Source organism: Mytilus edulis, chromosome 9 (genome assembly GCF_963676685.1).
Source record: "Mytilus edulis chromosome 9, xbMytEdul2.2, whole genome shotgun sequence".
NCBI classification, from domain to species: Eukaryota; Metazoa; Mollusca; class Bivalvia; order Mytilida; family Mytilidae; genus Mytilus; species Mytilus edulis.
The window spans coordinates 45,375,119-45,389,398 of NC_092352.1; the positions used below are offsets into that span (position 1 = coordinate 45,375,119).

General features: G+C 30.8%; 1 protein-coding gene across 8 annotated transcripts in view; it reads right to left on the reverse strand.

The window, feature by feature from the left end:
• LOC139488469 (cell death-inducing p53-target protein 1 homolog) overlaps positions 1-14,280 on the reverse strand; it is a 34,745-nt gene continuing 20,465 nt past the window's right edge. For 4 of the 8 annotated variants that reach the window (XM_071274090.1, XM_071274087.1, XM_071274091.1 and 1 more), the window contains one exon: positions 1-1,441. In XM_071274090.1, coding sequence (XP_071130191.1) covers positions 1,333-1,441 — 109 coding nt within the window. In that variant the 3' untranslated portion in view covers positions 1-1,332. Of the gene's footprint in view, positions 1,442-8,927; positions 9,584-14,280 lie in introns of those variants that run through there. The other 4 variants (XR_011656009.1, XR_011656008.1, XM_071274092.1 and 1 more) reach the window with 2 other exon arrangements.

Here is a 14,280-nt window from a genome sequence, read left to right on the forward strand (position 1 = left end):
TTTCTTTTTTTTGAATTTTGGGATGTCAGGATTTATTTTTTTTAATTCTGGACCTCAGGATTTCATGTCTTTAAGCCTAGGATTTCAGGATCAGGACCCCTCCGACTCTCCCCCTTAATATAGAATGATCTGCATAAATAATTAACCAAAATAATGATAATGTATAACACAAAATAAATATTGTCTTTTTTGCCTATGAAGAATGTCTGTGAATTCAAACTGATGAAGGTTTACTTGGCATTGTACTTATACTGATAATTGTAAATTGTCCATTGCCAAGCTGAATTTATAAACATTTTTTTGTAAGTGGCAAATATATATATATATGAAAAGTTGAGGAGGGGATGGACCTGTATTGAGAATCAGGGATTGGGTGTTTTTAAGCTCAGGATTTCAGGATTGATCCTTTCGGGATCAGGAAATCTTTTTTTAATAGGGGGGCATGTCAGGATTTAAATTCAGGGCCTCAGGATTTCTCGATCAGGTACACCCCTCCCCCCTCAAAGTTGTGTTTTGTTTTTTGTGTCATTGGGTTGCTGTCTCCTTGACATGTACCCCACATTCATATCATACCAGAGTGAAGTTATAATATAATAATATACATTTTTCAACAACAACAAAATTAATAATTGCAATAATTGCATTAGTTACAGTGCATTTAAAAAACATGATAATTTGTCAATGAGTAATATGAATAGTTCTAACAATTTGATTGAATGATTAAAAACAACAATTTTGATTTTCTTTTGCAGACAAGATTAGTGTTAAGACCAAACTTGTCAAAAGTAACATTGGAAGCTATTTCCATAAACAACTAGAAGATTTCTAACAATCAAATCTGCAAACCTGAGATAATAAAAAAAAACCAGTCCCTGCATACCCAATTCTGCCATTATTTCAACTGTGATTTTGATTTTTGGCTGAGGGAATTAAAGTCATTTTATTTGAACTTGAAAAAACTCTTTGCAGAGGTAAGGAATGAAATCTGAATATTTCTATGTGACTATTAAACAAAAAAATATTGCATCACACTTTCTAAAATCATCAGATCTTCAAACAGTAAAAACATAAACATGCATGTGTAAAAATAAAAAATTAAACCATACAGTTATAAAATTACCTGTCATGATAATATTCAAAAGAATAGAAATGTAAATGTAAAATTAAATCTCAATCAAACTGTCTCATATCAACAAAAAATGGAATGTTTTATTTCACAACAAAATTAGATTAATAAAATGATTAAAAGCATAAAGTCTAAATAATGTTAATTTGCATCCCCTTCTTCATTTTGGTCTCAAGTCAAATCATCATCAATCAACCGGTTAATGTTTACATTCTGCTCCATCTTGAAATCATCTGGCGACAACTTGGACAAGTATGGATGACATCTTTACAACCATCCACACAGAATGGGATAAAGCAACATCCAAGATCACATCTGTAAATTCATAAAAGAGTTCATATTAATATTACTTTGTCATTAATTTTTGAAAAAAATCTATACAATAACTAGAGGAAGAGTACTTTTGTTTCTATTTTTCATCTCAAAATTGTTTGATATTGAAGTTCTGAACCTATCAGTTATTTTAAATCACAATTATAGACAGATAAGTGAGGGCACTAGCTAAATATTTTATAGTATGTATATGAATTTTTATAGCTGACTATACATTATGAGTTTGGATTATTGTTTAGGCGCTGTATGATGACCTTTAGTTCCTTAACCCTTTCCTCCATGCATTTTTTTTTACATACTTGATTCACATAGGATTTTTTCAATAAAATGATAATCATCAGGTTCAAAGTATTAATGCATTGGGGAAAACAAATATTTCATCAAATAAATTTAAGTGAGATAATCTTATGAATATCCTTTTCATATTGGATACAAATTTTATTAAGTCTGATGCACACATTTCTTAGTCAAAGCGCTTCAACTGAGGTACTACACAGGCGTCAACAGGCGTCATTATGGATTAAAATGCCTGGCGTCAAAAGGCGTCATTATGGAGGAAAGGGTTAATCCGCATCATTTGTTATATGGATGATGATTGTGTCATTGGCAATCATATCACATCTACTTTTTCCTTTTTCAAGTTCTGAAACTTTTCTGCTTATCTTATGGCTTTATATGAAGTCATAATGAAACATTATTTAAACCATATCGAACTTGATCTTAGTTTATAGAAAAATATCACTGACTGTGCCAAAAATTGGAAATGATGTTGTATGATTGTCTATGGTAAGACACCTATCCACCAGATACCAACTAGCATGGATGTTAGCAATGACAGGTTGATGTAGGACTTTCAACAATGAGAAAACCCATTCCATATAGCAAGCTATTTTAAAAAGCCCCAATAAAGCAAATGAAACAATCAAATGAGATGACCAATGGCCTTATTAATGTACAAAACAAACAAATGAACAAAACAATTGCAACAACTTGATTAATGTACAAAACAAACAGCAATTAACCTGTGTACATTACTATATTTGGCAACATTTTGTTCAAGGTTGTGGTTGTTTTTGTGAAAGTATTTAACATATCACCCCTTGTTTTATTGGTTTTATAGTTACATTGTCTTATAGATCAAACATATTTGTTCAGTGTATATTCATTTGTTTGTGTTAATATGTCTTTTGATCGATTTAAGCCATTTCAATTTATATTTTATCTATGTGTCTTTCTATTTTGGGATGTTACACTATTGTTTCATGTAAGGGTGAAGGTTGGTACCTATTAAAAAGTTTAAACTGGCTGCATTTGTTTGCACCTGTCAAAAGTCATGAACCTGATTTTCAGTGTTGACATTTGTTGATGTGGTTTATAAGTGTTTCTTGGTTTTGAAGCTCACCTGGCCCAAAAGGCCAAGTGAGCTTTTTCATCACTTGGCATCAGTCATCCATAAACTTTTACACAAATCTTCTAAACTGAAACTACTGGGCCAAATTTAACCAAACTTGGCCACAATCATCATTAGGGTATCTAGTTTAAACAAGAATGTGTCCCAAGTACACAGATGCCCCACTTGCACTATCATTTTGTATGTTCAGTGGACCGTGAAATTGTAAAAAATCTAATTTGGCATTAAAATTAGAAAGGTCATATCATAGGGAACTTGTGTACTAAGTTTCAAGTTGATTGGACTTCAACTTCATCAAAAATTTCCTTGACCAAAATCTTTAACCTGAAGCGGGACGAACAAACGGACCCACAGACCACTCTACTATCGTAGGTGGAGCATGCGAACAAACAGACCCACAGACCAGAAAACATAATGCCCCTCAACTATCGTAGGTGGGGCATAAAAATGTGTCTTGTGACCCGGCCAACCAACCAAACAAAATGGCCGCCATGGCTAAAAATAGAACATAGGGGTAAAATGTAGATTTTGGCTTATATCTCTGAAACCAAAGCATTTAGAGCAAATCTGACAAGGGTATTAATGTTTATCAGGTCAAGATCTATCTACCCATTGTTAGGTTTCTGCCCTGAATTATTAATTTTAAGGAAATTTTGCGGTATTTGGTTATTATCTTGAATATTATTATAGATTAACTGTAAACAGCAATAATGTTCAGCAAAGTAAGTTCTACAAATAAGTCAACATGATCAAAATGGTCAGTTGACACCTTAAGGAGTAATTGCCCATTAATAGTTGGTGAAAGAGTAGGTCCGGTCAGGTGAGGTCCAATTTTGGCCTCAAATTTCAAGTTGATCTAACAAAAGATTTTCGACACTTTTAAAGACTTAAACGTCTATTTAAATTGATTCAATTAGTTGATGTGAAATATTTTTAACCGATTCAAGCTAAAATATGAAAAATCTATCAAATATGCAAAAAATCGTCATTTTACAGATGGTTTTTGTCAAAAATGAAAGTGACCGCATCCATGTTCATTTTCAACCTTTATATATGTTAAATTATGTATTATCATCAAATGCAAATAACATTTCAATATTATGAATGAACCTTGATTGCGGCCACTTTCATTTAAGATTTAACTAAAATGCTAAAATTGTGAAGATTTCAGTAATTTAGCATGAATTAATGATGTTAGTACCCATTATATGTGCATTGTATTGTCAAAAACAGCCCATATTTGTGTAGCAGAAGCATTCTACTTTCCAATAAATAGCTAAAAGATTACATTTTCACAATTTTGCAAAACTGCTATATTTTGGGGCCAAACTGGGGTTTTACTGAACCTACTCCTTTTTGTTGCCTTTTACAAAAATCTTCTCCTCTGAAACTACTAAGATGAATTTAACCAAAGTTGTAAACAATCATCATTAGGGTATGTAGTTTAAAAATTAAATCATCATTAAGGTATGTAGTTTAAAAATTGTGTCTGATGACCCCGCCGATAAACCAAGATAGCTGACATGGCTAATAATAGTACATAGGGTAAAATGCAGATTTTGGCTCATATATCTAAACCCAAAGCATTTCGAACTTATCGTTCAAAAAAAAATTGTTCATTAGGTCAAGATCTATCTGCCCTTAAATTTTCAGACCATTCAGGCAACCCGTTGTTGGGTTGCTGCCCCTGAATTGGTAATTTAAAGAATTTTTTTAGCTTTTGGTTATTATCTTGAATATTATTATAGATAGAGATAAACTGTAAACATTAATAATGTTTAGCAAAGTAAGACCTACAAATAAGTCAATATGACCAAAATGGTCAATTGACCCCTTAAGGAGTTATTGCCCTGTCTAATCAATTTTCATAAATTTTGTAAATTGTTACAAAATAATTTCCACTGAAACTGATGGGCCAAGTTCATTATAGATAGAGATAATTGTAAGCATCAAGAATGTTCAGTAAAGTATGATCTACAAAGACATCACCATCACCAAAACACAATTTTGTCATGAATTCATCTGTGTCCTTATATAATATGTACATAGACCTAGTAAGCGACACAGGCTCTAGTTTTATATAGATTATCTGGTTTTCTCGTTTTAATGGTTTTATAGTAGTAATTATGTGGGGTCCTTTATAGCTTGCAGTTTGGTGTGAGCCAAGGCTCTATTGTTGAAGTACTATAATGGTTTACTTTTACAAATTACGACTTGGATCGAGAGTTGTCTTCATCAGCACTCTTCAAATTTTCAAATTGGCTACCTTTGTGGAAAATGATGCAAGTGTTGGGCAGACATGGGGTTATTGAAATATGTAATTGTAATTGACTGTAATTAATTACAATTTATCATGTAATTGAATGTAATGTGTAATTGAGCATTTTTTCAATTACATGTAATTGAATGTAATTAATTACATAGCCAAAATTGCCTGTAATTGACAATTACTTTTCAATTACAAGTCAATTACATTTGAAATTTTGGATCAAAAGATTAAATCTTGTGTTTTCTCAAAAAATTATTAAAAGCAATAATCTTAACAAATGTTGTAAGCTGACAAAGAAAAGCCTTCACAGTATACTTTCTGTATTAACACAACCATGGTAGATTCTTCATTTTGTATTGAATGATAAAAAAAATGTAGACACATGCCATAATTTTAAAAGAAACCACTAGGAAGTCACTGTCTTGACCTTAATTAGTAGATTTAGATAGATATTTTAAGACATTGATTTAACATAATTAACTTTATTCAAGGACTTAAATAACCAATAAATATAACCTCTGGCTATTTGTTTTATTACAAACTATATAATGACTGTTTTTATAACAGTTATGTTAAACAGATATAAGGCTAATTAGAGAGAAATAAATAAACCCCTAGGGCCTATAGGTACATGTTTAAATTCTTGAAGGGATAATGCATATGACAAAATCTCACTTGCAAAATTTGTTCACTATATATATGAATGTTGAAAGAAAACATTTTATCAGATTTAAAAATGAGCTCCAAGAGTGTACTGGAACATTTTACTGTTCCTGATGACTTCCAAAATGGAAATACTTTCAAAGGAAAATGTATGCATTGTGGCACCCTCATTAGTGGAAGTTATAAAGTTACATCCAACTTTGTTACACATATGAAGGTAATACTATATAAGAATTTTAAAAATTAATAAATTCATAATGCTTCTTTTTCATTTCTAATCAGATTTCATTTATCTTATATCCTCTAATAGCTTACATTTAAATTTGGAAAATATTTTGTTTATTAAATTAATTAGTTGTGATTAAAACTAAAGTTTATTTTTGTTTTAAGAAGTCAGATTTCTAAATCACTTATTTAAGATAAATAATTTGAATAAGCTGGGATAAAAATGAAAATCATTTCAAAAAATAAAAAATAGTGCTCTTTTTTTGTATCATTTACAATCAAATAAATTTAAATAAATGTAAAATTTCAATAGGTAAATTAAAACAATTTAATATTTTCAAGATATTAAATAAGGCCTTTTGTAATTTTCAGAGAAAACACAGAGATTTGTACATTCTGCATTCTGAGAATAAAGAAATTCAACCAACATTGACACAATGCATAAAAAAAAGTGTAAAATATTCACCGTCTGATCCAAAACAGTTAGAAATGACAAATGCTCTTATAATGTTCATAGCTGGGGATCTTTTACCACTCTCTATTGTCGAAAGTGAAGAATTTAAAAACTTGATGGAAAAAGCTGACACTAAGTATCAAGTGCCTCTCAGAGAGCAATGTATAATACTTATGTACATATCATAGAATAAATGCATGTTTTCAATGTTTTATCTTAAATTTCCTTTCAAATGTAATTGAAGTAATTAATTACATTTGCCAAGTAATTGGAATGTAATTAATTACATTGGTAAAAAAAGTCAAATGTAATGTGTAATTTAATTGAAGATTTTGTAATTGTAATTGAATGTAATTAATTACTTTCAAATGTAATTGACCCCATGTCTGGTGTTGGGTATTTGGTAAATAGGAAATTGATGAGTGATAAATCTGAAAACGCATTACACAGTATAGCTAACCAGAATATAAACTATGACATTAAATTTCAGAAATCCTGACAATGAAGTTCCTGAGAATGATGCGACGAAAAATATTCATGGAATGGACTGACAGACCGAGGTAAAACAGTATACTCCCACTATTAAAAGCAGGGGTATAATAATCCAAACAAATTCCTTGTAAAAGAAACATTGATTGGTGTCCGATGCTACTTTCTGCACAATTGTGCCATTTTGAGGCAGTCAGATTTTATTGGTTGAAGAAACCAAAATGTCTGGAGAGAATCACCAACCATTGGTAGGAAAACTGACAATCCTTATCAAATAAGATTGGAGTCTAATGCACCCTAAAAACCTCAGTGTTAATAGGCTAGTTAAGTTCAACTTCTTAATCACTCAACTACCTAGGTCCCAAGTTTTATGGAAGCACTAAGTGAATTGTTCTAGAGTCATTAACAATTAAAAGACAACAAATCAAATAGTATTTTTTAATGATGAAAATGATAAACAAAACTTCTTTACAAAGAATACAACTACTTAAAACATCTATATTATAGTAACACACATCAAAACATGTAATTTATGTATAACAATTGTTGCAAAAACAATATTGTGGACCTTTCAAACCATTAAATAGTTTAACATTTAAATTCTTGAATTTTAACAAATTCATCATTTTGAAACATTTTTTCAAATAAAACATAAACAATCTTCTTAAAATAGAAAACTTCAGATAAAATACAGGAAATTCAATCTTAAAATGTTTTAAAATTTGATCTTTAAACCTACATAAAATACATTTGTTTTGTCTGTTGAGAAATAAAAATGCTTCTGGAAAAAAAATTAAGACAAAATAAACATGTAAAGTCCTTGTTGACAGATTAAATACAAATGAAAACTAATATATGTAAAATATATGTATACGTGTAATAAAATATAACAACTTTTAGTGTGATTTTACTGACTGAAGTTTGATGTAATGTTAAGCGGCTATTCCACAGAAAATTTGTACAGAAAAAAATTGATGCGGGATGATGTTCTTTCTCAATCCCATCTCCAAACGAACAAACAAATGTTTGAGTAACTTTGGTATTCTCATTGGTAAAAAATATTCAAACCAAGACTACCCATCCACTGCATATCAACCATCCAAACGAATCATTATTTCTTTATTAGTATTTCCGTAATGATGCAATGCATTGTTTCTGTAAACTTAACAAATTAAAATATTGATGAAATTCATCAAGACTGCACTTGTATAGATAAAACTTCTCATGATTCATGGTTGAAAGGATAAAAGTCAATTTCAATCTATGGCAAGGTTTTCTATAAAATACTGAAAACTGAACTTTTTTTTTTATTTCATAAATTTTTTAAATAAATTAAAATTTTGCGCAGAAAAACTATAACTACACAATGAAAATTTTATTTATAGAAATTGGCAGTATAGCTAAAAATTAATCACAAAATAATAATAAAATTCAATGAGTTAAAATAAATGATAAAGATATGCATAACACATTCTTCAATCTGTTAATTAAATATCTTTTAAAGATTTTCAATTTAAGAAAAAAAAAACAAAATCTAGAGATCTAAATTTATATAAAGTTGTTAAAGAACCAACCTATTTTTTAAGAGATAAAATAAATGCAAGGCAAGATATAGGAGCTTGTGCTCTTTTATTACAATGTATGATTGTAACTATAATATATCAGCAGTCATAAAGACAGATTGTTGATTGCAGAAGTACATGTAAATACACAATGCAGAGATACAGTCTGTTTCCATTTTTTTAATTTCCAACCTAATGCCTATAAATTCAATGTGTATTCATGATTGTCCATGTACAGATTTATAAACAATTTGCCTTTAAGCCTGCTATAAAATAAACTCTTAAATGTATATTTGTATACAATATTATGACCTTATCATTTATAGTAACACAACCTTTTAAACACCATTCTTAAACATAAATTTTTGCTTGAGAAAATATAAGTTTTATCTTGGAAATAAGAAATTAAAGTAATTTCAATGCCTGTTAATCAAACAAATCTTTTCTAAATAAGAAATAAAAATAATTTCAATGCCTGTTAATCAAACAGATCTTTTCTAAATAAGAAATTAAAGTAATTTCAATGCCTGATTTTCAAACAGATCTTTTCTAAAATTAGATGCCATTATATATATCAAAATTAGATTAAACTAATTAAATTAGTTAATTTGATGCCTAATGGTGAAAATCTTGTTGATCACTTTTCAACATGTTGGAATGTAGATACAAATTTTTTTTCTACGATTGAACTTTATAAAATTTGACAAAATTCTAAATCAATTACTTAGAGTGTAAATGGTCACAAATGTATGATGATCTTCTATTTGTTATACTTTAATACTGGAAAAGAACAGAGACAAAAGATCTAAAATATACCAAAATTAATTTGCATATTGGAAAATCACATGATGACAGATAAGATTATATTTTGATGTCTACTGAAATCGTTCCTTTAACCATTTCCACTTATCCACTTCCTGTAACTGCAGACTACATCCTTTGTTTTTACATTCTGTTCCAACGACTGATGACCTGCTTACAATTTGGACAGGAATGGGTTACATCTTTACAGCCATCAACACAGAATGGGATCAGACAACATGGCCAACATCTGAAAAAGAATTATTTATTTGTTATTAAAGTTTATTTCTAACATTTAATAAAAAAAAATAAAGATGCTGAAAATGCTTATGTAATGCACTAAAGACTACTTTATTTGATCAGGGTTAATCCTATAGGCGGATCCAAGTGCCCCCCCCCCCCCTTTTGTAGAAAAAATTTGTTTGATTATATAGGGAATCACTGTAGCATGACTGGAGTGGCCCCCCTCTCCCCTTAGGTCTGTCAGTGCCCCCCCCCCTTATAAAAAGTTCTGGATCCGCCACTGAATCCATTACCTTTTGTTGGTTAAAATATCATTTTCAACTTCTTCCATTGATGTTGAAATTTTCCTATTTTCTTATTATTTGTATGCTACGCTCTGTAAATGTGATTTCTAGCAAGATTGTTGCTTTCTTTTGCTATATGAATTTTAAATATAATCATTTTGGAATATCTTGTAATTCCAAACTGTCAGATTTAATAACTATCTTTGAAATATCTGTTTTTTTTAAAATGTCCTTGTGCTTTTGGAATAATTGTTAGTCATTTTGATAGGCAGACAGGGAAATTCTAACAAAATATTGAAACAACAATACTATCAGACCAATACAGTATCAAGTATTATTATTATGAGGAAGACTTTGGACCAGAGACAAGGAAATAGAATGAAGCTGAGTGATAATAACAGTGAACACTGACCTACAGGTAAACAATAAATGAAAAGGATATAAGATTAAACAAAATACTTCTTATCATACTACAATATTGATGAATAATATAGACAAAGCAAATAACAATGGTGAACAAATGATTCTGGTAAAGCCCAATAAAGTGGTGGGATTAAACAAGTTACTTGCACATGCAGAGGCCAAGTTTTACTTGCACACACAGAGGCAGATTTAGGGTAGAGATGGCTCCAACGGATGCTTCATATATAATAAGTATGATACTTTTTACAGCAATCCCCAAAAAAGTAAGTCATAAAAGTAAAACATAAAGATGCATGCAATAACATTCAAGAAATGTGTAAATTTTGTCATCTTTGCATGTAACAGGACACGATAACAAAACAACCAAAATAAATAACTCTCAGTTATATGACCTTGATATAAGGACATCAATCTTGATTTTGTTTATGTGAACTTATATGCTAACTAGCTGTTGACCTCATAAAAGTTTAATTATTAATTGTTCACAATGTTTTTTACCAACATTTCTCTTATATATTGACATTTGATAGCAGTTATCACAAGTATCATTTCTGCAATGAAGGCATAACAGACACAAGACTTTGTTTTTAAAAATTTGAAACTACAATCAAAATTTATTTTTCTATCATGAATAAATTTCTGTTACTAAATGGATAATTTTACTTTTAAAAACAATTTACAATTTGCCACTAAAATGGGTTATACTTAAATGCTTACCTCACCGAAAAAATTGCCTTGACCAAAAACTTTAACCTGTAGCGGGACAGACAGACAGACAAACAAACAAATGGACGATCAGACCAGAAAACATAATGACCATAAATGGGGCCTAAAAAAATTTAATTGCTAATTATAAGTTGCATTTATTGAATTGACATAAAAGATAAAACAGCAAGAATATAGTGTCAAGAATAAAGCAAATATATCTATGGGTATAAATGAATGAAATTAAAGAGTAATATATGGATAAAGAATATATAAAAAATATAGATTGATATAAGGTAGCAAACGAATAGTTTTACATGAAATTTAAAGAAAACAAGCATTCTGTGAGTATTGCTAGGCAATACATAGTCCCCTACTGGTTAAAAATTCAATGTAATGGAATAAAATTCTAACTTGATCAATAACTTGTCATGGTGTAAACTACATAAAATAACAAACAAACCAACCGCTAAATTCTACAAACAATTTACTAAATAAAAGGAAAAAAATCCTAAATTTCATTTATCTTAGTAACAATGTCTTTTACAAATCTTTTCCAAAAAATGAGTTATTTTCCTTTGAACAGAAATCTGGTGATTAATAATAGGCGAGCGCCGATTTGAGAAAAAGCCTCTCGTTAAGGTTTTTAATGCACCTATCTAACACACAGCTTATTTTGGTATCATTTGAAGGAAAAACTTCTAGAGCATACGATTTAGGTGGTCGTCAAAGTTCCCTATGGTCACGTTTCTTGTAAATCTCACAAGAACACAGACATGTCGAAATTCTTTGAATTATACGGCGAAATTTAACATTGAATATATCTGCATGGTTGTATATATATTATTCATTTTTATCTTAGATAGCTTTGAATACATTCTAAAAAGACATCGAATCCAAAAAAAAAGAAGATTTTATGAAAAATTAGTTAATTCAGAGGCATCTGTCAGACCAACCCTAAAATGTAAAAAAATATCCAACTTTTTTAAGATTGTCAGTGCCAATGACTTATTTAAACTCTCATGATTTGTTTTTTTATAAATTCCATATACCTTGAAAAGATTGCGACACACATCGAAGCTCAATGACGGATAATAAATGTTTGGCGACTTCTCTAAAATCTGCATTATTTAGCGGTATTCCGGATCTGCATCGTGTTTATCCCAGACACTCAAAATTTATATAAATCGAGTATCTATTAATAGTATGTACAGGTAACATTTGAGTTGCCAGAACTCAAGTCGTGTTTTAACATATTACTAAATAATTATTCGCATATATGTTAACGAAAGACCATTTTACCCATTACTAATGATATTGGCAGGTGATATGTAAGCAGCAGACTGCATTTTGTAGAATAGTATATTCTTACAATAAATATTATCATATATAATTACTCATCATGGATGAGTGTCCAAGTCCTGTTCAATGTGGGCCGCCTCCATTGAAACGCGGTCGCATGTCCATAAATTGGCAACGCTGTATAATATGTCAAAATATTACACAAGAGACTCTCAGTATGACAACTGATAAAGGTTTTACAACCTTAATGAATTCTGTAAGGCAAAGACAAGATGGTGTGTTTAGGTTGTTTTTGAGTGAGGTTGATACATTAGATGACATTATTATGAACAACATAAAATATCACAAAACTTGTTACAGGACATATACAAGCAAACACAACATACCGTCTCCATCAAGTTGTATATCTGCTGCAAAAGTCCAGCAACAGCAGTCTCAAGCAGAAACTACAAGTTCATGTGCATCTCCAAATATCCTTACTAGATCTAGGCTATCACTAGATTTTTTGTGTTGCATCTTTTGTAAAAACAAGACTTTTAAAAAGGATCGAAAACTTCATCGTGTTTCTTCGTCTATGAGGGTTCAAAGCCTTTTTGAAACAGCAACTAAACATGCTGACAATGAAATGCTCTTTCAAATTGCAGATAAAGATTTCACATCAAATGCTTTATATCACTCTGGTTGCATAACAAAATACCTTTTGCGAGAAAAAGAAATTAAAGCAGAAACCGATGAAAATAATACTGGTACCATGTACGATAAAGCATTTACCTCATTTGTTGAGTCTATAAGCGAAGACTTGTTCGTTCACAAAATGGAGTTCTCCTTGTCTTATCTCCTTTCTAAATATAAATCATTTCTGCCAGAAGACGTATCATCTAAATACACTTCTTATAGACTTCAACTCAGATTAAAAAATCACTTTCGAGAACATATAGTGGTTGATGTAAATCACAGTCAAGGGGAGTCTAACTTCGTATATAGTAGTTCTCTCACATTGCGCGAGGCAGTTAGAACTGCTATTCGTTTCAAGGCCGAAACAAAGTTAACTAAACTGCAGATGTCTGCTTGCACTTCAAAAAACGACCAAACCGACGAAAATCAAATATTATATTCAGCTGCTTCAATTCTCAGACTTGAGATTAAAAATGCCGTTGTCCCTATGGATACTTATCCTTCAGTTGATGAAATGTCTTCATCTAAATCTCTAGAGACCGTGCCTTCTGTTTTGACTGGTTTTATAAATTGGCTTATCGATGACTCTCACAGCCAAGTAGATATTAAAAACCATTTATCTGACATTCCATTTGAAAGTATAAGGAAGAGCTTAGCTTTATCTGAATGCATAGTTTCATTGCACAAAAAAGCTTTATCACCTCTTTACATTGGCCTTGCATTACAGTTACATCATATGCATGGGTCGAAAGCTTTAATCGAGACATTACATTCGCATGGATTTTGTGCATCATATCATGAGGTACGGCGATACCTTACAAGCCTTGCGTGCTCTGAATTATCTCAAGTTCAAAACAATACATACATTCCCAGTGGAATTCGCCAATATAACGGCACAGTCTCAGTCATACATGAAGGAGCTGACAATGTCGACATCAATGCAGAAACAATTGATGGAAAGGATACTTTCCATTCAATGGCAAGAGCGGTATTCCAGGTATGTGAGGAGATAAATGGTGAAACTGAGCATCTGGAACACCAAAAAGTCGCCCGAGGTCGCATAAAAACCCTGCCAATAGACGAGAAAGTATTTTCCCTTACCACATGTGCTCCTTTTACAAAACCAAAGCAAAGAGCTGAACCTAGCCGCAAGAATGACGTTTATTCAAAGCTTTCTGCGTGTGTACTTCCCTATGCTGAAACCTCTGACCTTATCTGGGTGCTCCTTAGAAGTTTATCAAGGACTATTGTTGACCTTCCATACAAACAACCTTCGTTTGAAGGACAACAAATTCCATTCTGGACTGGATTCAAC